Source organism: Rhamphochromis sp. 'chilingali', assembly GCF_963969265.1.
Source record: "Rhamphochromis sp. 'chilingali' genome assembly, chromosome: 4".
Taxonomy (NCBI): domain Eukaryota; kingdom Metazoa; phylum Chordata; class Actinopteri; order Cichliformes; family Cichlidae; genus Rhamphochromis; species Rhamphochromis sp. 'chilingali'.
In genome coordinates this window covers 40,841,369-40,865,810 of record NC_137948.1, presented here as the reverse complement: position 1 = coordinate 40,865,810, position 24,442 = coordinate 40,841,369, and the positions used below count along the sequence as shown (strand labels likewise).

At 43.1% G+C, this 24,442-nt stretch overlaps 1 protein-coding gene across 10 annotated transcripts in view; it reads right to left on the bottom strand.

Annotated features, from left to right (window-relative positions):
* Positions 1-24,442, bottom strand: part of LOC308395700 (ral GTPase-activating protein subunit beta-like) — a 33,244-nt gene that overhangs the window by 1,082 nt on the left and 7,720 nt on the right. For 3 of the 10 annotated variants that reach the window (XM_080880656.1, XM_080880651.1, XM_080880657.1), the window contains exons 10-30: positions 14,074-14,121; positions 13,306-13,457; positions 13,062-13,227; positions 12,798-12,927; positions 12,545-12,712; positions 12,064-12,178; positions 11,839-11,971; positions 11,645-11,706; positions 11,470-11,560; positions 11,258-11,379; positions 9,694-9,876; positions 9,425-9,573; positions 7,632-7,801; positions 6,748-6,851; positions 6,386-6,541; positions 4,257-4,442; positions 3,125-3,283; positions 2,774-2,891; positions 2,568-2,690; positions 1,992-2,071; positions 1,813-1,891 (exon numbers count right to left, since the gene is read on the bottom strand). In XM_080880656.1, coding sequence (XP_080736782.1) covers positions 1,813-1,891; positions 1,992-2,071; positions 2,568-2,690; positions 2,774-2,891; positions 3,125-3,283; positions 4,257-4,442; positions 6,386-6,541; positions 6,748-6,851; positions 7,632-7,801; positions 9,425-9,573; positions 9,694-9,876; positions 11,258-11,379; positions 11,470-11,560; positions 11,645-11,706; positions 11,839-11,971; positions 12,064-12,178; positions 12,545-12,712; positions 12,798-12,927; positions 13,062-13,227; positions 13,306-13,457; positions 14,074-14,121 — 2,694 coding nt within the window. Of the gene's footprint in view, positions 1-1,812; positions 1,892-1,991; positions 2,072-2,567; positions 2,691-2,773; positions 3,284-4,256; positions 4,443-6,385; positions 6,542-6,747; positions 6,852-7,631; positions 7,802-9,424; positions 9,574-9,693; positions 9,877-11,257; positions 11,380-11,455; positions 11,561-11,644; positions 11,707-11,838; positions 11,972-12,063; positions 12,179-12,544; positions 12,713-12,797; positions 12,928-13,061; positions 13,228-13,305; positions 13,458-14,073; positions 14,122-24,442 lie in introns of those variants that run through there. The other 7 variants (XM_080880654.1, XM_080880655.1, XM_080880653.1 and 4 more) reach the window with 7 other exon arrangements.

The following is a 24,442-nucleotide window of genomic DNA, read 5'->3' as shown; positions in this document are numbered from 1 at the left end:
GTAGTATAACACTTTGTCTTTGAGCTGGCCTGAGTGTGTTGATCACTCTACAGTGGGGCAAAAAAGTATTTAGTCAGCCACCGATTGTGCAAGTTCCCCCACTTAAAATGATGACAGAGGTCAGTAATTTGCACCAGAGGTACACTTCAACTGTGAGAGACAGAATGTGAAAACAAAATCCATGAATCCACATGGTAGGATTTGTAAAGAATTTATTCGTAAATCAGGGTGGAAAATAAGTATTTGGTCACCTCAAACAAGGAAAATCTCTGGCTCTCACAGACCTGTAACGTCTTCTGTAAGAAGCTTTTCTGTCCCCCACTCGTTACCTGTATGAATGGCACCTGTTTGAACTCATCATCTGTATAAAAGACACCTGTCCACAGCCTCAAACAGTCAGACTCCAAACTCCGCCATGGCCAAGACCAAAGAGCTTTCGAAGGACACCAGGAAAAGTATTGTAGACCTGCACCAGACTGGGAAGAGTGAATCTACAATAGGCAAGCAGCTTGGTGTGAAAAAATCAACTGTGGGAGCAATCATCAGAAAATGGAAGACATACAAGACCACTGATAATCTCCCTCGATCTGGGGCTCCACGCAAGATCTCATCCCGTGGGGTCAAAATGATCATGAGAACGGTGAGCAAAGATCCCAGAACCACACGGGGGGACCTGGTGAATGACCTGCAGAGAGCTGGGACCAAAGTAACAAAGGTCACCATCAGTAACACACTACAACGGCAGGGAATCCAATCCCGCAGTGCCAGACGTGTTCCGCTGCTGAAGCCAGTGCATGTCCAGGCCCGTCTGAAGTTTGCCAGAGAGCACATGGATGATACAGCAGAGGATTGGGAGAATGTCATGTGGTCAGATGAAACCAAAGTAGAACTTTTTGGTATAAACTCAACTCGTCGTGTTTGGAGGAAGAAGAATACTGAGTTGCATCCCAAGAACACCATACCTACTGTGAAGCATGGGGGTGGAAACATCATGCTATGGGGCTGTTTTTCTGCCAAGGGGACAGGACGACTGATCCGTGTTAAGGACAGAATGAATGGGGCCATGTATCGTGAGATTTTGAGCCAAAACCTCCTTCCATCAGTGAGAACTTTGAAGATGAAACGAGGCTGGGTCTTCCAACATGACAATGATCCAAAACACACCGCCCGGGCAACAAAGGAGTGGCTCCGTAAGAAGCATTTGAAAGTCCTGGAGTGGCCTAGCCAGTCTCCAGACCTCAACCCCATAGAAAATCTGTGGCGGGAGTTGAAAGTCTGTGTTGCTCGGCGACAGCCCCAAAACATCACTGCTCTCGAGAAGATCTGCATGGAGGAATGGGCCAAAATACCAGCTACTGTGTGTGCAAACCTGGTAAAGACCTATAGTAAACGTTTGACCTCTGTTATTGCCAACAAAGGTTATGTTACAAAGTATTGAGTTGTATTTTTGTTATTGACCAAATACTTATTTTCCACCCTGATTTACGAATAAATTCTTTACAAATCCTACCATGTGAATTCATGGGTTTTTTTTTTTTTCACATTCTGTCTCTCACAGTTGAAGTGTACCTCTGGTGCAAATTACTGACCTCTGTCATCATTTTAGGTGGGGGAACTTGCACAATCGGTGGCTGACTAAATACTTTTTTGCCCCACTGTATGTGTCTCAGTTTCTTCAGCAAACTCTTCTGAATTTAAGACATCTCTCACTGGTAGTCTCTTTGTCTATGTGATCTGTAATGTCACCATGGACTTTAAATTTGCACAGAGCAAGCATGAACTTCTGTTTTCAGAAAAATGAATCATAGTTACCAATGTCCTCGAACCGTTCGACCCAGACTATCATCAAGTTGCATTCAGGGCTGTTACATGGCATCATTGCTGGATAACTCTGCACAGACATGAAAGATCAAGAGACAAGTAAGAAACGAGTATGTAAGATACAAATTAGAGGAACAAGGAAAAAAGTCTTTTATTTTGAAAGTCCATACATTGGATTTAGAGTGATGTGGTAGGTTGAGTGGTGACTCAGCAGGTGGGAACAACACCTCTGAACTCTTTGACGAGCCATCTAGTTCAAAGAAAACAAAATGGGTCAAATAAAATGTATTCATACAAAATTTAGAAATTACTCACAACCTTATATGGTGACATGCATTCTTAAAATCATAGTAAATGTTAGATTTCACACTATTATGTTTTAGCAGAAATATTCAATATTTAATGTAAATATTAATTCAAAAGTTTCACTTATGAGTGATTTTCTGTTTTATTGACACTCAGATTTGAAGATTGGGCGAGTCATAGGTGAAGCTCTTTCTTGTTCCCAACCAGATCACATCAGGTTTAGCCATGTTTCAGTGTTTCATGTTCTTTGAATCATCTTATTTTTAACAACTTTGCTTAATTACAGGAGTGTTGATTTGAATACATAAAACCAAAAACCAAAATGAAGACATAAAACTTGCATCTCAAACACTAACATGCTTCCTCAAGTCACACACCACACAAACCCTCTGGGTCAGAAGTTTGGATTAAGTGTTTCACTAATGTACATTATGTGTTACCATGACTGTGTAGCAGTGATGGGACAATGAAGGTGAGCTCTGTCAGACTGTCTGTGAACATCAGGATGAACCGCTTCCCGTCAAACACACTCCCTCCGCTGTCACCCAGCACAGAAGAAAATTCTGGTAGAAAGAAAATAACCAATCTGCATCAGCAAGAAAAGCCTTAAGAGTGTTCTGTGAATGGCCCAATCAGCAACACATACCGGATCTGCTAGTGCTGACCCTGCCCACCTGTCCCACCTCCACCGGCCAACCAAGAGATGACAGGAAGTCAAGGAAGTGTGAATGGACATTGCAGGCCGACTCCACATTCTTCAGGATCTATACACAAACAGATAATAAAATTAACACAACAAGAGCAACATTTTCAAAAAACATTACAACAATTCGCAAATAATTGTATCTAGATCTGACAGTGTGTCATTGTCCACACAAAATGACACTGAAAGAGAAGAAAACAACTTTAACCGATCTAAAACTATATACAAAATATATTTAATTGAAACAAACGTTGAACACAGTCAGCTGCTCATTTAAAACTCTATTTAGGTTGCCTCAGCCTCTGTCCTCTGTCCTGCTCCCATGTAGAAGATAAAGGTGGAATCGTAGATTCTTGATGGCTGCTGGTCCAAATTTCTCAGGCTGTCAAAGAAACCAGGAAGAGATGAGTCGAGCACCACAAGCGGAGCTGGAACACCACTGATACCTGGATCCTACAGAGAGAGACACTGTTAGGTTTTGTAATGTTGATTGTCATTTATGCTTAGAAATATTTAACCATATATGCTTAGAGGTGTATAATCAATTGTGTAGTGATAGGATGTGTGATCTTTAGCAGGCTGCAAAGGCTTGGTGTGCATCCTGGGAGCATGGGAAGAGGTCGTACCTTGTTTTATTGTTTTATGGCAGGATAAACGTGGCTGTATCTGTTTTAGGCTAAGTGCCTTTTGTTCAGATGAACTGTTGGACTTCCTGACCAGCAGGTTTAGGGAAGTCATTTATGGGGTCACACTCTGACCCCACACACACACACACACACACACACACACACACACAAGGTACTCTTTGTTTGTATGTAGACGTCATATGTTAATGACCCTATGCATATTCATGTAACCACAATAAAAGGAGTGCTATGGGGAACCTGGCTGAGAGTCTGACGGGGGTCAAGTGGTGGATGTCGTTCCACCCTCATGCATGAGTAACACGAAGAACTTTGCCTACTTGGTGTTCAATGCTTTTTGCTGTGTAATTATATTGTCTTCAACTTTCCAGCGAATAGGTTCAAGCTACAAACCTATCAGACACACAGATAAGCACACTTACACGTGTAAATACAATCAGGTACATAAGTGTTTGGACAGTGACGACATTTTGCCAATTATGCTTCTGTATACCACCACCTGATTTTAAATCAAACAATTAACATGGTATTGAAGTGCAGACATTCAGCTTTAAAAGTATTCAGTTCAAAAGTATTACATCAACTGTTTAGCAATTACAGCCATTTTTATACATCATATCATCAGAGGCTCAAAAGTAACTTTACTTAAGTTACATTTTATTTATATAGTGCCAAATTGCAACAACAGTTGCCTCAAGACGCTTTATATTGTAAGGTAAAGGCCCACAGTAAGGCAGTGAAGACCCCAACAACCAGGCGACCACCTATGAGCACCTCTTTACCTTTACACTCTCAGGTGTCAGCAGGCCCAAGTGGGACAGGAACAGTCTTGCCGCCTGGAAATGGGTGACAGGTGGAGGAGGTTTACAGGTCATCGGGACAGCCGAACGACTGCTCGCTTGTGGTCGAGCCTCGACTTGCTGCTGTCTCTTTAAAGCTGTTCGCAGATGTTCTAGTTGCTGCTGCACCTGGCCAGTAAAAGGTTACACCTGGAATTACACTGTAATTACAACTGTCACACCTAACCAGTTCAATGTACTCAGGAAATAGTTTCAGTAATTGGCTTAACTATACCTAACAACCACAATCATCAGTCCAGATTTTCTCAGTCTCTATATGACTGCATCATCATATAAAGTAACCATTCAATCAATGTGTTTAGAAGAACATACCAAGTTTTAAGGAGAGAAAAAATTAATTACTGAGGAGCTGCCCGAGTCATAAACAGTCATCTACAGTGGGGCAAAAAAGTATTTAGTCAGCCACCGATTGTGCAAGTTCCCCCACTTAAAATGATGACAGAGGTCAGTAATTTGCACCAGAGGTACACTTCAACTGTGAGAGACAGAATGTGAAAAAAAAATCCATGAATCCACATGGTAGGATTTGTAAAGAATTTATTCGTAAATTAGGGTGGAAAATAAGTATTTGGTCACCTCAAACATGGAAAATCTCTGGCTCTCACAGACCTGTAACGTCTTCTGTAAGAAGCTTTTCTGTCCCCCACTCGTTACCTGTATGAATGGCACCTGTTTGAACTCATCATCTGTATAAAAGACACCTGTCCACAGCCTCAAACAGTCAGACTCCAAACTCCGCCATGGCCAAGACCAAAGAGCTTTCGAAGGACACCAGGAAAAGTATTGTAGACCTGCACCAGACTGGGAAGAGTGAATCTACAATAGGCAAGCAGCTTGGTGTGAAAAAATCAACTGTGGGAGCAATCATCAGAAAATGGAAGACATACAAGACCACTGATAATCTCCCTCGATCTGGGGCTCCACGCAAGATCTCATCCCGTGGGGTCAAAATGATCATGAGAACGGTGAGCAAAGATCCCAGAACCACACGGGGGGACCTGGTGAATGACCTGCAGAGAGCTGGGACCAAAGTAACAAAGGTCACCATCAGTAACACACTACAACGGCAGGGAATCAAATCCCGCAGTGCCAGACGTGTTCCGCTGCTGAAGCCAGTGCATGTCCAGGCCCGTCTGAAGTTTGCCAGAGAGCACATGGATGATACAGCAGAGGATTGGGAGAATGTCATGTGGTCAGATGAAACCAAAGTAGAACTTTTTGGTATAAACTCAACTCGTCGTGTTTGGAGGAAGAAGAATACTGAGTTGCATCCCAAGAACACCATACCTACTGTGAAGCATGGGGGTGGAAACATCATGCTATGGGGCTGTTTTTCTGCCAAGGGGACAGGACGACTGATCCGTGTTAAGGACAGAATGAATGGGGCCATGTATCGTGAGATTTTGAGCCAAAACCTCCTTCCATCAGTGAGAACTTTGAAGATGAAACGAGGCTGGGTCTTCCAACATGACAATGATCCAAAACACACCGCCCGGGCAACAAAGGAGTGGCTCCGTAAGAAGCATTTGAAAGTCCTGGAGTGGCCTAGCCAGTCTCCAGACCTCAACCCCATAGAAAATCTGTGGCGGGAGTTGAAAGTCCGTGTTGCTCGGCGACAGCCCCAAAACATCACTGCTCTCGAGAAGATCTGCATGGAGGAATGGGCCAAAATACCAGCTACTGTGTGTGCAAACCTGGTAAAGACCTATAGTAAACGTTTGACCTCTGTTATTGCCAACAAAGGTTATGTTACAAAGTATTGAGTTGTATTTTTGTTATTGACCAAATACTTATTTTCCACCCTGATTTACGAATAAATTCTTTACAAATCCTACCATGTGGATTCATGGATTTTTTTTTTCACATTCTGTCTCTCACAGTTGAAGTGTACCTCTGGTGCAAATTACTGACCTCTGTCATCATTTTAGGTGGGGGAACTTGCACAATCGGTGGCTGACTAAATACTTTTTTGCCCCACTGTATAACTGATAATTCGTTTTAAAGCAGGAGCATATACTAATATACTGGGTTTCATCCAACTTGGTTCTTACCTCCTCAGTAATGGTCTCATGCAGAGCTGGAATACTATGATCTGCTTTAACTGATGGAACTGTATCAAAACTTTCAGAAAGCAGCTGCTGTTTGATAACAGTTTGTATTCTGGCATCTTCCTGGGCCATGCTGTGCTGTTCTGGTATCAGGGGTTCCTGAAAACAATCATCAGGTAAGAGAGAGAAGAAATGACTGACCTAACCTGAAAAAAGTACTACAAAATATGACTTCACAAACTAATGGAAGACATCTAAGTGGTTGCGCACATCTTTTGTATAATCTATTGTAAGCTATGATAAAGTCCTCTGAAGGAATGCACAACATATACTGAATCATACTGCATCAGCTTGGAAGTGGCCACCTGTGTGTCAGCTTGTCCCTCGTGAGGCTTTGGACAAAGCTCTAGACTCCAGGTGTGGCGTCCTGACGCTCCCCTGGTCACCATGATGAGTGATGGATACTGTGCTGCATTCACCATTGAAAAGCAAAAACACAATCGAAACTATCAACGGGCAACTTTGAACCTCCCAAAGATTAGTTTTATGTGGAACAGTAGAAGCTGAAATCTAAAATATCTATTAAATATTACAGTATGTGTCGAGTACTGCCTGCGTTCCTGTTGTGCCAGGATCAGTGTGAGTATGTGATGTGATAAGCCTGTGAATGCTGGAAAGATTAAAGGTTTCTACTGTGACTCTAGCAATACCAGACACATGTGGCAGGGGATTCAGGCAGTAACAGATTATAAGGCTGTGTGACAACAACACCTTCTTAATGAACATTCTTAATGAGCACCCCTGTAATAAAAGCCATCCTTCACGTTGATGAGAAAGTAGTAAATCTCACCGTGGCTGTAAAAACCTGAGGAGAATGAAAATAAAGAAGGCAGCAGGCTGCAACAACATTTTGAGACAGGTACCAGAATGTTGTTTGTCAGCTCAGCATTCAAAACGACCATCTCCCACAGCCACTTACACCCTCATCAACAGACTGCAGTCAGTGGGGAGTAGGTAACAGGATCTCCATCTTTCTGTTCCATGACTGTATCTTTAGGGCAGTTCAGTTTCATGTCTGGAATGATGCATGTACACTGGTTTTCTGCTGCTATTGTTGCTGTGCAATATATTTATTTCCTGTACAGTTTTCCTTAATAATGTAAATAGAAAAACATTAGCTTCTATTCTTTTGTGTACACATCCCAGATTCCTTTTTATCAGTTTCACAATTAGTTGTATCAGGACTCACCCTGTTCACGTCCCAGTGTTTGCTCCAAAAAGGCTAGGATCATGGAGCTTTCCACCACAAAATATCTGAACTTCTCAAGACTGCTGTCACTCTGACAGGAAGAACGAACCAGAACATCCTCATTGAGGATACCACTGACGAAAGGGAATGCCTCTGAAACCTGCATAACACTGAGACAAATACAGACCACATCCTTAAAGCTAGAGATGCCCCAGTCTGATAGTTGGATAGGATGTTTGGTGGTAACAAACCAAGCTACAGCTCATCCATTCAGTATGTTTACCATGGAGCAGGTCAGCAGTTGTACGCTATGTTGCCAAAGGTTTTTGCTCATCTGCCTTCACACGCATGTGAACCTGAGTGACATGCCATGTCGGCACACCCTTTGCTTCGTCTGGAAAGTTTTCCATAAGGTTTAGAAGTGTGTTTATGGGAATTTTTGACCATTTTTCCAGATGCACATTTGCGAGGTAAGACACTGTTAATTGACAAGCTTGGCTTGTAGTTTCTCCTCCAATTCGTCCAAAAGGTGTTCTGTTGTGTTAAGGTCAGGACTCTGTGGGTAGGGTCTTGACATTACAATGTAAAGAACCTTGAGGAAACTGTTGTTCTGATTTGGTGCTATATAAATAGTATTTAATTGATTGTATAGAGCACTGGTGCACAAAGAAATTAGAGGAAACCAACAGCAAAGTACAGTGGTTTTGAGATATTTCACTATAGTTACACAGGGCTTTTCTTTTGATAGTTTGCAGTAACTTTAATTTGACTACAAACCCTGATGACTAAAAGGCTGTAAAGATGACAATGCTCTTTCTTTCTGTGTCATTTCATCTCAAATCAAATCACCTCTTTCTGTGATTTCTGTGAAATTTTAGCTTCACATATTAAAATACTTCTCTTGATATTTTTTTATTTTTAAAGAGGCCCATTCACCTACTTTTTGGGAGACAATGTTTTAACATGAATATCTTAAAACATTTAAGGTTAAAAGCCAAAAAGTTTGGACCAATGCACTAATTAAATCTCTTAGCATGGCCGATTTGAAATACAAAAAACAAAAAAAAAAAGAGGCAGTACTGTAAAGTCCCACATTGCAATAAAAAATAGAATGTGAGTTCTGTAAAAAAACAAAAAAAACAAAGAAACAACCCCCCCCCCCCCCCCCCTCCTTTTTGTACCGAAATAATTTGTACAAATGATTTTTAAAAAAGGATTAATTAGCACATTTCATAGTTTTGCAAGACCAAGTTTGGCCACATTTCCGTGATCAGTTGTTCAATACAGCACCCTACACCCTACCCCTAACCCCCTAATACTAACACTAATACCATGGCACAACCAAGCATGGATCAGGGTATATAAATAAAACTGAATTGAACTCAATATGACTGAACTTGTAGTAAAATAATGCATTGTTGCCAGCTTCATGAACATTATTTGACTCATTTGTCTCCATTGCATCTGTGTCATGTGTGTGAAGAGCAATAAAAGGAGATTCACTCAGACTGAAAGTATAGCCAGGATCAGAAAGCTTTCTACGATGAAATGTTTAAACAATAACTGCTTTTGACAGTCTTATACCACATATACCACACCTTTGATGAACAGTAACACATTTTTGAAATGACATAAATCCTCGAAGCAATTCATGTCAAAATTCTGTTTTTGTTCCTGTTGCTTGTTAAGAAGCAACCAAAATGCATGATATAAACTAAGTCAGATCTTATATGCAAAACGATTGGTTTCTATAATCTCTACAATCTTAATGTTATTGTTACTGTGATGCTCACCAGCTAAGTGTGGCCTCAGCTGCCTCCTTCACCCTCAGAGAGGCTGGGTTTTGGTCTTTCTCCTCTTTACATCTCACTTTTTGTTCCTGTCTAGACTTACTGCCTGAAATCCCGAGTTCCACGATCTCCAGGACCTCCAACAAACACTCCTGAATAAAGTCAAATAAAACACACACTAAATAAAGCGCATGGATGTTCACCTGCTGGTCAGTCATCTGGCAGTTAGATATCTCATTGATACATAGTGATTAGTTGGTCTGGTCAGTTACCTTATGGCCAAGCAGTGTGGGATGTTGCGTTAACCAGACATTGAGACACTGGAAGGCAGCAACAATGATGGAGTGCAGATCTCTGGAGTGAAGAGGAGGAGGACGACTGCACTGAAAAACAATGTAGGTGCAGACTGAACTGACTACTCGCATCCTCTCTGACTCCTCCACTCGCACTTCCACCTGCAGGGGGATAGGTACAGGATCATAGTGGAAGACTGCCAATACTAAGTTTCCCTGTATAATTTTGAGAGATCAAGAGCTTCACATGTCAAGGATGCCTGTAATAATTTGGTTCAGTATAAATAACATGGATTTAAATGTAAGGTTTTCTTGTTGGCTATGTTATTTACCAAGTTTGAAAAATTAGACTTTTATAAATGTCTGGGTTTTGTATTAAAACAAACTATTAGAATCTTGAATCAGATTAGAAGTTTTTTGGAACTGCCAGACACATCTGTACAGACACCAATATGTTTTAATCATGATTTTATGCCCCCTTGGCAAGATAAGACTTATCATGACTGGAGAGAAAAGGGTTTAGTGTCTATTAAGGATATGTATATTGATGATACATTTTCTTCATTTGGTCAACTAAAAGGGAAATATAATCTGCCACATTCACACTTTTATAGATATCTGCAGGTCAGTCATTACATCCAATCCAAGTTTAAAGAGTTTGCAACTCTACCGTCGGAGCACGGGATCTACGAAATACTCAAGAGCCAACCTGATTCCAGACAGCTTATCACAAAAATTGTACAGTTACTTGGTGACTCTATTGTAGTGCATACCGTTGGGATCAGGCAGGCTTGGGAAAAAGAATTGGGGATGAATGTGCCTGACTCTATGTGGAGTAAGTGTCTGTCTAAAATCCATTCCTTCTCCATAAACAGCCGACACCAATTAATTCAATTTAAAATCCTCCACCGGTTACACTATTCTAAGGTCAGACTGCACAAGATTTCTCCTTCTATCTCCCCAATGTGTAACAGGTGTAGACGGGCAGAAGGTACATTGTTCCATTACTTTTGGTCTTGTCCCTCATTAACAGAGTTTTGGTTTAAAATATTTGACTGGTACTCCAAGGCATATATGAAACCTCTACAGCCTGAACCTGAACTCGTAATTTTTGGATGTTCTCCAACGTCAGAGCTACTCCCGGTTAAAGTGCAGGGGCCACTGGAACTAGGTTTGATTGTTGCCAAGAGATTAATCCTGAGGGAATGGAAGTCCCCCACTCCTCCTTCCTTTCAGTTGTGGGTAACAGACACGATGTCCATAATACAGATGGAACCCCTTTTTGGAACACTTTGCAAGAGCCAGATTGGGCTCAACTCTGTAAACGCTCATCAACTTCAGCTTTTTGTATTCTTCTTGTATTGTGAAGTGCAAGTTTGTTTGCATTAAGTGTTTTTTCTGTATGCATCTGAGCCTGTCTGTGGTTGTCTTTGTTTGTTCTGCGTTTGTTTTTGTTTTATATTTTGAAAATTTAAAATAAAATTGTCAAAAAAAAGTACGGTTTTCTTGATCTCGCTGAGTGTGTGTGTGTGTGTGTCTCCACCTTGGCCAATCCTCCCAGTACTTCCAGGGCAGACAGACAAACTGCTGAATCATTCCTCCACTGAGACGTCAGACGCTGAGTGAGCAAACGTAGAGATTGAACCCACAAAACTGCCACTGCATCTGATTGGACGCACATTACTGCAGTTAGATTCTTCAGATATGAGGGATTGATAATATAAAACAAATTTAACTGAACTGATTTGTAATTACTCGATCCTCTGGTCCATCGGTTTGAACTGGTCTGACTTGCTCCCAAAGCCTGTTTGAGTTTACTGGTCCCAGTAAGCAGGGGCTCAGTTTCCTGAAAGCAAAAGCAAAAAACTGTTTTTGTCTCATAAAATGAAGGCAAATGTAAGTACATATCCCTCAATATCAGTAAACTCACTTGTTGAGTTCGTCCTGCGGGCTCTAACACAGCTGAATCCTGAATCAGATTCAACATGGCCGCTATACAAACACCAGATCAGAAGTGATTACAATGGAAAAATCTTTCACATCAAACACTCAGATATGAACTTCTGTTAACTGGCTCAAAAACTGACCCCAGGACCAATAATTGGAAAAGAATGAGTAACTAACCCAGGAGGAGCTGTATGTTACAGGTGTCTGCCTCTGTCTGCAGAGCTCCAATCAGGACACTGATAAGGCGTGGCTTCAGCAACAGGAGGGTACTTGTTGCAGCATCAGCGCTTAACTTCCTATCCTGTAACTCCTAAGCAGCAAAGTGAACACTACTGCTACAGTGATCCGGCTCATCTCTGCTCAGGCAAGGGTACGTTTTTAAGCAAGTGCATGATAAGTTACCTCTAACTGGACTGATCCAAAGTGCATAGGGATGGGCAGCAGGGAAAGCAGGACTAGGATGGAGGCTCGCCTTAAATCCACCGGAGTGACAAAATTCTTAAACTTCAGTAGCTCTCTGAGTGAGAGAGAGTATGAGAGAAGCCTTTAGTTTAGTAATATTTACCGTCGTTGAGATTCAGGTGAACAACAAAATCCAACAGCCCGAAATCCTGGTAGGTAATAGCATCTATCAGCATCCATGAGCTCATGACTCAGCCTCCAATCAACTTGCCAAATTCCATAGATGAATTTTACCAATTGACAATTCCAATTTTAAGTTGTTCTGGGCTGAAAGATGCTTTACAACCCATTCTTCCTCCGTTTCATTCTGTCTGGCTGAGTTAACGTCTAACATTACTAATGTCAGCTTTATTCTGCTATTTAAAAAAAACTCAAATAAACTTTTCTCATTGAACAATTACAGTATTTGCAGTACTTGCACCTGTCAAGCAGCACATTTTCCAGAGCTGAGATAAAGGGAGGTAGCAGTATGTTGACTCCTCTTAGGTCACAGCAGAACAGAGAGGTGGAGTTCAGCAGAATGGAGGCCGGAACAGGGGAACTGGCCTTCTCTGACACTTGAAGACCCTGTACCAAAACCAGGTAGAACCTTGCAGAATAAGAGATGGAGAACCATAATCATTACACTGCTCAAAGATGGGTGGATAGCTCTGAACAGGTGAACAGACAGGTACCTGGACAGGTAGACAGACAGAATTTCCTCTGCCGTCTTCCTGCAGCTGAAGATCCTGCAAAGTGTCCCACAAGCCTCAGCTCGACCTGCCGCCCATCCATTTGACATTACAGCAACATCACCCTGCCCAGCTAGAGAAGACAGTTCAGTAAGTAAGATATGGAAGCACAGCAAGAGTACACAAGGAATACAAGAACTACTGTACTGTGCCTACTATGTGTACGTGTAGTATGTGTTTTGCGTAAACAATACTGCAGAGACAAACCAGAGTCTCTGCTGATTAGTGCAGCATCAAACAGCCAGCAACCAAACAGATGTAGAAGGTGGTCCACATTACACCTGAGGGGTGAGGGAGAGGGTCTGAGAGATGAACAAAACAGGGAGGAGAAGGAAGGAAGCTGGGAGAAAGATTTCCAATGGCATGATGGAATCTGAAAGAAAGGAACAAGCAATAAGTTAAAGAGATCAAGAAGTGCTACATGACAAATGAAAAAGAAGTACTGTGGTACCGTGGGAGTCTTGGTGGTTGTCTTGGAAAAATTTGCTGCTGTCACTTGTCTGTTGTATGAAGGGGAGGAACTGGTTGAGGAAGGGGAGCTTGGCATGCTCAGTACATTCACTGGAGTGGGTGGTGCACTGCCAGAACGAGGCCGGGAGATACCTGAGAAAAAAAAGGAATAGCAGCACCATTTCGCTGATATTTACAAAAAGAAAAAAAAGTGTGCAAGTGGCTTTAATCTTCTCTCATTGGTGTATCAGAGTTGTAAGTGGGGATTTGGAAAGGTCAGAGTTTCACTTGTGAACAAAATAGACTAATTCAATTTGACAAAGACTTTAAGGAAGACAATAGCAGCCCATCAAGTGGTAGCACTGTTGAGGAGAGAAAAGAATATGTCTTTATATGTAATATGTAATATTTCAGGAAGCCTGATGGCCACAAGCTTTTTAGCTTGTTTTCCAAGTAATATCCATTCATCCTGTTATTATCTTGTGCTTATCCAAAGTTGGGTCGTGGGCGCAGCAATGATCCTTCCAGAAGTCCTGCAATGGTGAAAATCTGCTCCACTGTTTCGTGCCCAGAGCAAAATCTGGTCAGTGCCTCATTTCAGCACCATCGAATAAACTTCCTCCAGAAGGCTGAGAATGGTAATAACCCAATAATTGGAGCAAACCCCCACCCCATCAACATATTTTCTAAGTGCAAACCATCACCCTGATCTGTCACTCTACAGTGAAACTGAACTGAACTGAAGTCAGTGGTTATCTGTGGAGCTTACCATAGGAGGGCAGACGGTCTCTGAACGGGCTTTTGGTCACAGAAATACCTAGAAGGAAAAAAGAAAAAGAATTACCAAGCTGAAATAGTTAAACCAAAGCATTGATGCCAATTTGGCCTAACAAAACATACATAAATAAACAATAAAACAATAATAATAATAATAATGATAAAATCTCTAGAATATTTATACATTGTTGATCTAATAAAGGTTTGGGTCGGGTTGTACTTCATGGTGCTAAACTAAATTAAGTGAAATTAAGCATGGACCAGAGTTGGGTATGATGCGTTACAAAGTAACACATTACTGTAATCACATTGCATTTTTAAGTAACACAGTAATGTAACATGTCACTGCCATTATTCAGTAATTACAATGATCAATTACAATATCAAGAGAATTACAATTATCTTGTTACTTGCATTACAAAAGGTTCTTCATTTATTTCCATGACCAGCTCACAGAAAGAAAATAAAAACATCAAACATACATGCTTTGTCATTCATGGGCACCTGTGCTACATTCAGCTGATTTCAGTTTGTCTGTAGAACAAAAACGATACCAAAACGCTTTATCGAGTCCACCAGGAACTGAGCGGTGCTCCAAGTGGCAAAGGAGTACCAGTCAAGAGCAAGGACGGCCGCCTCTTAACAACGGCGGAGGAACAAGACCGACGATGGGTCCAACATTTCGAGGAAATCCTGAATCAACTGGCGCCCATGTTGATGATACCCATAGACGCCTTCTGCCCCCTGGATAACCTTCCAGTTAACGTTTATCCAATTACTGTTGCGGAGACAAAAGCCATGATTCAGTCAATGAAGGCTGGCCGGGTCCCGGGGTTGGACGAGATTTCGGTTGAAAAATGGCGGTGACCTTATAGTCGAACAACTTATGGCCCTGCTCAATCACTGCTGGGAGACAGTTCTGAAAGATTGGAGGAAGGATGTCATCGTGAAACTGCCGAAGAAGGGTGATCTTGCTAATTGTAACAACTGGCGTGGGATAACTCTCCTTTCTGTTCCAGGAAAGGTTCTGTGCTCCGTGCTTGTCACGGTTGACGCTGGCCAACCGTGGGGATGTGAGGAAGGAGGACCCAGGCATGGAGATCTGAATATAAGCAGTGCGTTTATTTACAGTGAATGGAAAAATAACAATAATTCCTCAGTGCATTCCCGACTCCCGTGTCATGTCCTCTTCCCAGTGCTAGTGTTCCTTGTCTCCGCTCCTCAGTGTCTGAGCACCCCGTGCTTGCTGCCCTCTTGTCTCCACGCTTCTCGTGAAGTCACGCAATGATCCAGTGTCGGAGGGAGCTCCATCGCACTCTTAAGTAGCTCCTCCGACGAGGCTTGATCAGCTGTGTGATGGTCTCCAGGTGTGGCCAACCACCTGGCAGGGCCACACCCACCAGGCCTGAAGGTGCCTCAGAAACTCCAGCATCCACACACACACACACACACACACACACACACACACACACACACACACACACACACACACACACACACATATACCTGCAAGAAGGGAGAATGAGGGACAGCACACCAAAAGTACACATGTCCATAATTGCTTAGGGACCCTGGTGCGCTCAGACCCAGGACACTGACAGTGCTACTCTGACGTAGGGCTGCTCGATTATGGCAAAAATGATAATCACGATTATTTTCACTGAAATTGAGATCACGATTATTTGACGATATTTATTTCGTCCGCCAGAGCTTATATTATTTTTTTTTACATGCTGTAGTGCCATTTGTGGGAGCATTTCACGTTGCTATACATCAATACAACTGTTATAGCCCATATTTTTAAAATGTGTATGTATTAAGTCCATAGTAACTACATTAATTGCAAAAAAGTGCAATAAACTACAAAAAAAAATTGAAAATCGTTTTTGTTTTGTTTTTTTACATATATTTCTACTTGGAGAAATTTAAGAGGTTTATCCCTCAAAACTTTAAATACAAAAAAGTTGCAAAAAATAGTTTACAACAACAGGAAATTTATTTTGAGTGTCTTCATAGTTTTATTTTTGGAGATACAGCAATTTTTATATACTGCAGGAAAAACAAAAAAACAATCCTATGATGCAAATTTGCAAAGAATGTGCATGTGCATCAAAATAAACTATTTCCAGCAGTGCAATTCGAGTTCTAAGGCCTACAAGTAAAAAAACTACATTTTCCGCGAAAATGACGTCACTTGCGATAGTTCGCGTTGACGTCTTTTTCAATGTGGGAAGTGTTATGAACAGCTGATCGGATCGGCAAAGCGTGTTTCTGGAATATTATGTTTTTGTTCCTGCAAACGCTTTTTATGCAATTTTTGCAAAGCTATATGTGGAAGGAAACCGTGACCTAGGACAAGCTGATGGCATAAGATGTAACTCCTCTGGTTTCATATGGAAAAAAATTTATTGTGCTAGCTTAGCGGTTCAGGTTCTACAGGGATTTAAAAATAGTTATACAAAACGAGCATGCTGCTCTGACCGGCTTTAAAGGGTTAAGAATAACAATGTATTGAATAATGACTTTAAAAAATAATATAAAATAGTGTGCAAATACTGATAACAGTGCAAATGTTTGCAATATAAGAAATAAATGAAAAATGTGAACTTTGCAGTGTTGCTCTGTGGTGCAGCTACGACACCATAGCAAAGTTTACACACTGTGTCTACTTGATCCACATCTGACTCCGCGAACCCATAATGTTTCCACACCACTGAAGTTTTTTTTCTTTACCTTTCTTTTCAACCAACGGCAGTCACTCTCCTCTCCAAATAACTTCTGCTTAGCTTTCCGAGCTTCCCTCGGGTCCTCTTAATTGTTGTGACGCGTGTTTGAAATGCAGAGCAGTGCGCTTGATTTGCCACATGGAGCAGCGCGAGAGTAAAGCATGAGGGAGGGGCTAATAATCGGCTCAGTCATTTTTAATGATCGTTGAAAGCCCAGATCGTAATCGTGATTAAAATTCGATTAATTGAGCAGCCCTACTCTGACGTCTTTGTTTGACAGTCGATCAGCTGCTGCGGAAAGAACAAGCCGGGTTCCGGAATGGACGATCCTGTTCAGAGCAGATTTTTGTGCTACGGACAATAATCGATCAAAGTGCCGAGCTACAGCAACGACTGTCAATCAATTTCATAGACTTTACAAAAGCGTTCGACAGCGTGCATCAAGAAACGATCTGGAGAATTGCCGGTCCTACGGCATACCGGAGATGTTCGTTAGCCTCCTGAGAAACATCTACCACGAGTCAAGCTGCTGTGTCCATACAGATAGTGGGATTTCGGACTCGTTCGAGATCAAGACGGGAGTCCGACAAGGCTTGGTTATATCGCCGTTTCTGTTTGTACTGGCTGTGGATTTCATCTTGCGGCATACCCTGCGGGACAGGGAGCATGGAGTCCAAGGACACGACGGACGACAAATTGCAGATCTTGATTTCGCGGACGACATTTTGCTGCTCAGATCTACTCAACGCTCCATTTGTGATTTGACCACCATGCTGGAAAATGAAGCGTCAAAGATTGGCTTGCAGATCAGCGCTGCAAAAAGCAAAGTCATGCGGCTCGGTTAGGCCAGAGCAAATACTCCGGTACTCGTTGGCCACCACCTGCTTGATGAAGTCAATCAGTTCACTTTTCTGGGCAGTGTGATAACACCGAACAGTGGCTCAGACAAGGACGTCGCCTGTCGGCTTGAAAAGGCAGCATCGGCCATGCGCAACTTGAATCCAGTTTGGAGATCGACCGCCATCTCGATATCATCCAAAGTCCATTTGTTCAATACAATACTCATACCAATGGCTATCTATGCGAATGAAACATGGAAGTCGACGGCAACGATTACCCGACGACTGAATGTTTTCCAACAGCACGGCCTCCGACAGATTCTCAAAATTTCATATCGAGATCATGTTACCAACGAGGAGGTCCTTCAGCGTACTGCCTCACAACAGCTAGCAGACGTGGCATTGGAGCGACGATTTCGTTTCGCCATCACGTTCTTCGCCAACATCCAAAATGATTACCGAAGATAGCCATGTCATGAAGACCTGTCATGGAGCTGCGGACGACCAAAACAGACGTGGAGACGGTCATTCATTGAGGGCCTGAAAGCGGTCGATCTTTCATGGGATGAGGCTGAAGATGTGGCTGCAAACCAAACTCATTGGCGAGCCCTTGTGGCCCAATGCGCCATCCGTCACAGGAGGAACTAAGTCTAAGTAGAACAAAGAGCGGTCTACAGTGGAGATATGGAGATATAGACTTTACTATTACACAAAATAGTAAGGCAGATGTTGAAGTGGAGGATGCCATCCTGTACCTCCTACACAGAGCCCACTCACACCTGGACAAGGGAAAAAGCACGGTCAGGATCCTGTTTCTTGACTTTTCAAGTGCCTTTAATACCATCCGGCCCTGTCTGCTTCAGGAAAAACTAAACAGGATGCAGGTGGACTCCTGCCTGGTCACTTGGATCTTAAACTACCTCACCGACAGACCACAGTACGTCAGGCTGAAGGACATCACGTCTGACACTGTGGTCAGCAGCACAGGAGCACCACAGGGAACTGTGCTGTTCCCTCTTCTCTTCACCCTGTACACCTCTGATTTCTGCTACAATTCTGAATTATGCCACATTCAGAAGTTTGCAGATGACACAGCCATCATGGGGTGTATCTGGGATGATCAGGAAGAGGAGTACAGAAGTCTGGTGAGGAACTTTGTCACATGGAGTCACACAAACCACATGCAACTCAACACCTCAAAGACCAAGGAACTGGTTGTGGACTTCGGGAGGTCCAGAGCAGGTCCACTGCCAGTTCAGATAGAGGGAGAAGAGGTGGAGGTGGTCAACACATACAAGTACCTCGGGCTGTGGGTGGACAACAAACTGGACTGGTCATGCAACTCAGTGCCGACTGTACTTCCTCAGGAGGCTGAGGTCTTTTAACATCTGCAGGAAGCTCCTGAGGATGTTTTACCAGTCAGTGGTTGCTGGAGTACTTTTCTATGCTGTGGTGTGCTGGGGGAGCAGCACAGCAAAGAAGGACTCATGCAGGCTGGAGAAACTGATCAGGAAGGCTGGCTCTGTGGTCGGCATGAAACTGGACACTCTGGTGACAGTGGCAGAGAAAAGGACATTAAAGAAACTGCTGGACATTATGGACAATGCTGGGCATCCTCTGCACACGGCCATAAACAACCAGAGGAGCCTGTTCAGTGACAGGTTGCTTCTCCCAAAGACCAACAGACTCAAAAACTCCTTGTTCCACACGCCATCAAACTGTTTAACTCCTCTCTGGAGGGGAGAGGGAGGGGAAACAGGAGGACAAAGGAGGAGGGAACAGCTGTAGTGCCTCTTCACTGTGCAATACTTAATATCCAACGGAGCAATAGACTCACAATACTTGAAATGTGCAAATCCCTTGTATTCTTATTCGTATTTATTTTATTTATCCCTTGTGTATACTCTGTATTTTTATATATGGTATATTTCTGCTCACATTCTGTAACTTCTGTCGATGCTGTGCTATTGGAAACCGAATTTCCTGGAGGAACCCACCCGAGGGATTAATAAAGTTTTATCTAATCTAATCTAAAAGACAAAAGAGCAATCAAAGTTATACATTATAGTTCTAACAGAATTGCCACTCTGTAAGCATCTGCAAGGCTAACACAAAGAATCCAGGGCAATGATAAAGCTGGTTAGGCTGACCGCAGCACATCAGTCTGACTAGGGATGGGTATCGTTTAGGTTTTATCCGATACCGGTGCCAAATCGGTACTTTTGAAACGGTGCCGGTGCTTAAACGGTGCTCGAACCGGTGCTTAAAGAATGGAGAACACAAACTTTGTCCAAAAACCTCTCATGTTCAGCTGGGGTTTTTTTGTAAAAAGATAACAATGTTAGCCTTTTCTGCAGCTATGGGGCATATATGGTATCACTCTTGGCTGGAAGCAGTGCTTAAACAATGGAAAAAACACAAACTTTGTCCTAAACCTCTCATGTTTAGCTGTTTTCCACTTTTTCTTTGGTCATTTTAGCCTTTTTGTCCAGGGTGAAGGGAGTATCTGCCATCAAACAAGAAGACAGCTGCATGTAGCTATGATGATGTTTGCTAGTTCACCTTACATGCATTAATGTAATAACGTGGTTAGCCTACTCAACGTAAATTACACACGAACAGCTACTCACGCAGAGAAGAACGGCTGCTGCTGCATCATCATCCTCATCATTTCTGCTACACTGGCAGGGCTAGGGGCCAGGACTCTCCTCTTCGGGTTTTTGGGGGATGTTGCTCCGGGTCCGATAACTGGCAACCCACCCGACGTGCACGGTGTGAGGTCTCGCAGCAAGCTATCAAATACGGCGCATTTCTCGGCTTTTAAAAAAAACGCTATGCGTCGCCAGCTGTTTAATCGGATTCTTGGTGTTACCTCCTTTGACAGTATCACAGTATCAGCTTAAAGCACTTGTTGCTGCTGAGTTTGCATATTTTGCTGTGAAGTACAGCCAGACTTTTGACCGCTTCGCCTTGGACATTTTTAATCTGTAGCTCTGCTCTAACAGAACGTACGTACCTGGCCCCGCCTACTATCCTCGGAAACGTAAAATGATTGGCTAGAAGTGTATCACAGCTCAGGAAAAAAAAGCACCGAAATGTGCGCTTGTGGTATCGCAAGAAATAAGTGGTTATATAAATATGAGTATACATAATAGTTATTATTCATAGATACCTACATCCTAAGTTCCTGTTAATCTTCTGAAAGAAACAGAATGAATGTGTTGTTACAATGGTAATGCCAGGAGAGGCAGTATTAGTTCTGTGTTACATTAATGTGTAAGGAAGTGGAAGAAGAGTGTGTCCTGTAGGAGGCAGTAGAAAATGGATGCTCATGTTCTGTACATGCCCTGAAAGTAAGGTTCAGTAAACCAGTGCAACGATACCCCGGTGTAAGGCTCAGTTATTGTATTTTTATTTTTTGAAGATGCAACATCTTTTTGGCGACGAGGACGTTTAGGGGGAAGGAGTTTGGGCGATCGGACTGAAAGAAAAGAGAAGAAAATAAAGTGATGGAGTCGGCTACAGGTTTGGCTAGCTTTTCAAAGAATGCAAAAGTTTTCAGCTGGAAATAGAAGGCAGTGACCTCGAAGCGGAAATGGCTACAATTGGTACGCTAGTAGCGTTCGATCCAAAGAATCAGACTTGGGATGAGTACACGGAAATACTCGAGCAGTTTTTCGCAGCTAACGGGATCGACGATGCAGAGAAACAAAGAGCGATATTAATAAGTGTCGTCGGAGCAGCGACGTACAGCTTGATGCGAAACCTTCTCAGCCCGGCCAAGCCCAAAGACAAAACCTTCCAAGAGCTGGTGCTTCTGATGAAAAATCACTTCGATCCGAAGCCCAGTGAAATTGTGCAAAGGTATAAGTTCGACTCTCGCTCCCGCAAGCCGAATGAAACCGTCATGGAATATGTAGCGGAGCTGCGTCGCCTGGCACAGGATTGTAACTATGGCAACACGTTACAACAGATGTTGAGAGATAGGATCGTCTGCGGAATTAAGGATGACCGAATTCAGAGACGTCTCTTGTCAGAAATAGATCTCACTTTTGACAAGGCTCTGTCAATTGCAGTAGCCATGGAGACTGCAAATAAAAATGCACAGGATCTGCAGACCTCAGGGGCGTCAGCAAAATGTTTCAGTCTCGCTAGAGGACAACAGGAGAGTCGTACCTTTAAAGCAGAAAATAAAGAGTGTTATCGTTGCAAAGGAACCAAGCACACAGCAGCAGACTGTAAGTACAAACAAGAAAAATGTCATGCTTGTGGTAAAATGGGACACATAGCTAGAGCTTGTAAAAGCAAGACTAAACTGAACCAGAAAAAGTATGGATCGACATATGTAAAGAAAGAAAAAAAGCAGAGTTCACACTACAGTACTCACAATGTGGGTGAGAAAGCAGATAACAACAAAACTGATAGCTCTGAAGATGACTCTTTTATGTTGAACTGTGTCAAGTGCAGTCAAGGGCACAAAAGAAAACTGTTCAAGTTAGGGTGTGGCAGTGCGGTACACTTAAGAAGAGTAGACCCCTACACTGTGGATATGCAAATTGATGGAAAAAAGGTGAACTTTGAAATAGACACTGGATGTTGCCTAACAGTCATGAACGAAGCAACATTCAGAGAAACAGGGAAAGACAGCAAGCCCCCCAGCCTGCAGCCCATCAAAATCAATAAGGTGATTGGTGCAACACGAGTCAGCGTCAAATACAAGCAGCAGAAAAAACATCTGCCCCTGGTGGTGGTCGAAGGCGACGGCCCCAGCTTGCTAGGTCGAGCTTGGCTCGAGGAAATTAAATTGGACTGGGGTGAAGTGAAAAACAGTCCTAACAACAGAAAGCTGCACCAAGTCAAAACAACAGAGAAAACACTTCAGCAAGTGTTAAGTAAACATGAAAATGTGTTCAAAGAGGAGTTGGGCACCCTGAAAGGAATGAAAGCTGCTATTCATGTGAAAAGTGATGCCACCCCACGCTTCTTCCGTCCGCGTTCTGTCCCCTTTGCTATGCGAGCAAAAGTCGACGAGGAAATAGACCGACTGTTGAAAGAAGGCATCATCTCGCCAGTGAAATATGCTGAATGGGCGGCACCAGTAGTGCCACTCCTGAAGCCCACAGGGACAATAAGACTGTGTGGGGATTACAAGCTTACTGTAAATACCGTGGCTTCACTGGAGCAGTACCCCATACCAAGAATGGAGGACTTGTTTGCCACACTGTCCGGGGGTAAGCAGTTCTCAAAATTAGACATGAGCCACGCTTACCAGCAAATCCTCTTGGATGACGAATCGAAAAAGTACGTGACAGTAAACACATCGCGGGGGCTGTTCACGTATAACAGATTGCCTTTTGGAGTGGCCTCTGCTCCAGCAATATTCCAGAGGACCATGGAAAGTCTTTTGAAGGGGATACCTCATGTAGCAGTGTATTTAGATGACATCTTAGTGACTGGAGTGGATGAAGTAAGCCATCTACAGAACCTGGATGAGGTGTTGACCCGGTTGGAGGAAGCTGGGTTGAGGTTAAAGAGGTGCAAGTGTGCCTTCATGCAAGAGAAAGTGGAGTACTTGGGGCACATAGTGGACGCCCAGGGGCTCCACCCAGTGGAAAAGAAAGTTAAAGCAATCATGGACGCACCTACCCCCACAAATGTCACTGAACTGAAAGCATACTTAGGTTTGCTAAATTACTACAACAAATTCCTTCCAAACCTGGCAACCCGGTTGGCACCCTTACATGAACTTTTGAGACACGAGGTACGGTGGACATGGCAAAAGAGACAAGAGGAAGCATTCCAGAAATCTAAGAACCTGTTGAACTCAGCAGAGGTGTTAGTTCATTATTCTGCTGACCGTGAGTTGGTTCTCTCATGTGATGCATCCCCATATGGCGTAGGCGCCGTATTGTCACATAAGATGGAGGATGGAAGCGAGAGACCTTTGGGGTTCATGTCACGCACACTCTCTCCTGCTGAGAAAAAGTATTCTCAGCTTGACAAAGAAGGTCTAGCTGTGATATTTGGCATCAAGAAATTTCACAAATACTTGTATGGCCGAGTTTTCACGATTTACACAGATCATAAACCCCTAATCTCACTGTTCAATGAAAAGAAGCCTATACCTCAGATGGGCTCACCAAGAGTACAAAGATGGGCCGTGACATTGAGTGCTTACGAGTACAACATCAGGTACAAGCCAGGAAAACATCATGAAAACGCGGATGCGCTCAGCCGGTTGCCGGTACCAGACTCAGCACCTGAGCGAGAGATGGCTGAGCAGGTTTTGATGATGGATGTACTGGATGACACATTAGTGGACACTGCACAGATCAAACGATGGACAGCTAAGGATGTCTTGTTGTCGCAAGTCCACGAGTACACCTTAAAAGCCTGGCCAACTGAGACCGACACCTGTTTAAAGCCGTATCGACAGAGAAAGCTGGAACTGAGTGTGAGGGATGGTTGCGTGCTCTGGGGAGCCCGAGTAATTATTCCCACCAAAGGCCGAGACAAAATATTGAAACTCCTGCACCAGACTCATACAGGCATGTCGAAGATGAAAGGCTTGGCAAGGTCGTATGTATGGTGGCCAGGGATGGATGAGAACATTGAAAGAGAAGTGCAGGCATGTGAGGAGTGTCAGAAACACTCCAAGTCACCACCTACTGCACCATTACACCCTTGGGAGTGGCCGGAGTCACCATGGTCCAGAATCCATGTGGACTATGCAGGGCCTTTCCTCGGGGAGATGTTTCTAATCATTGTGGATGCTCATTCCAAGTGGATGGACATT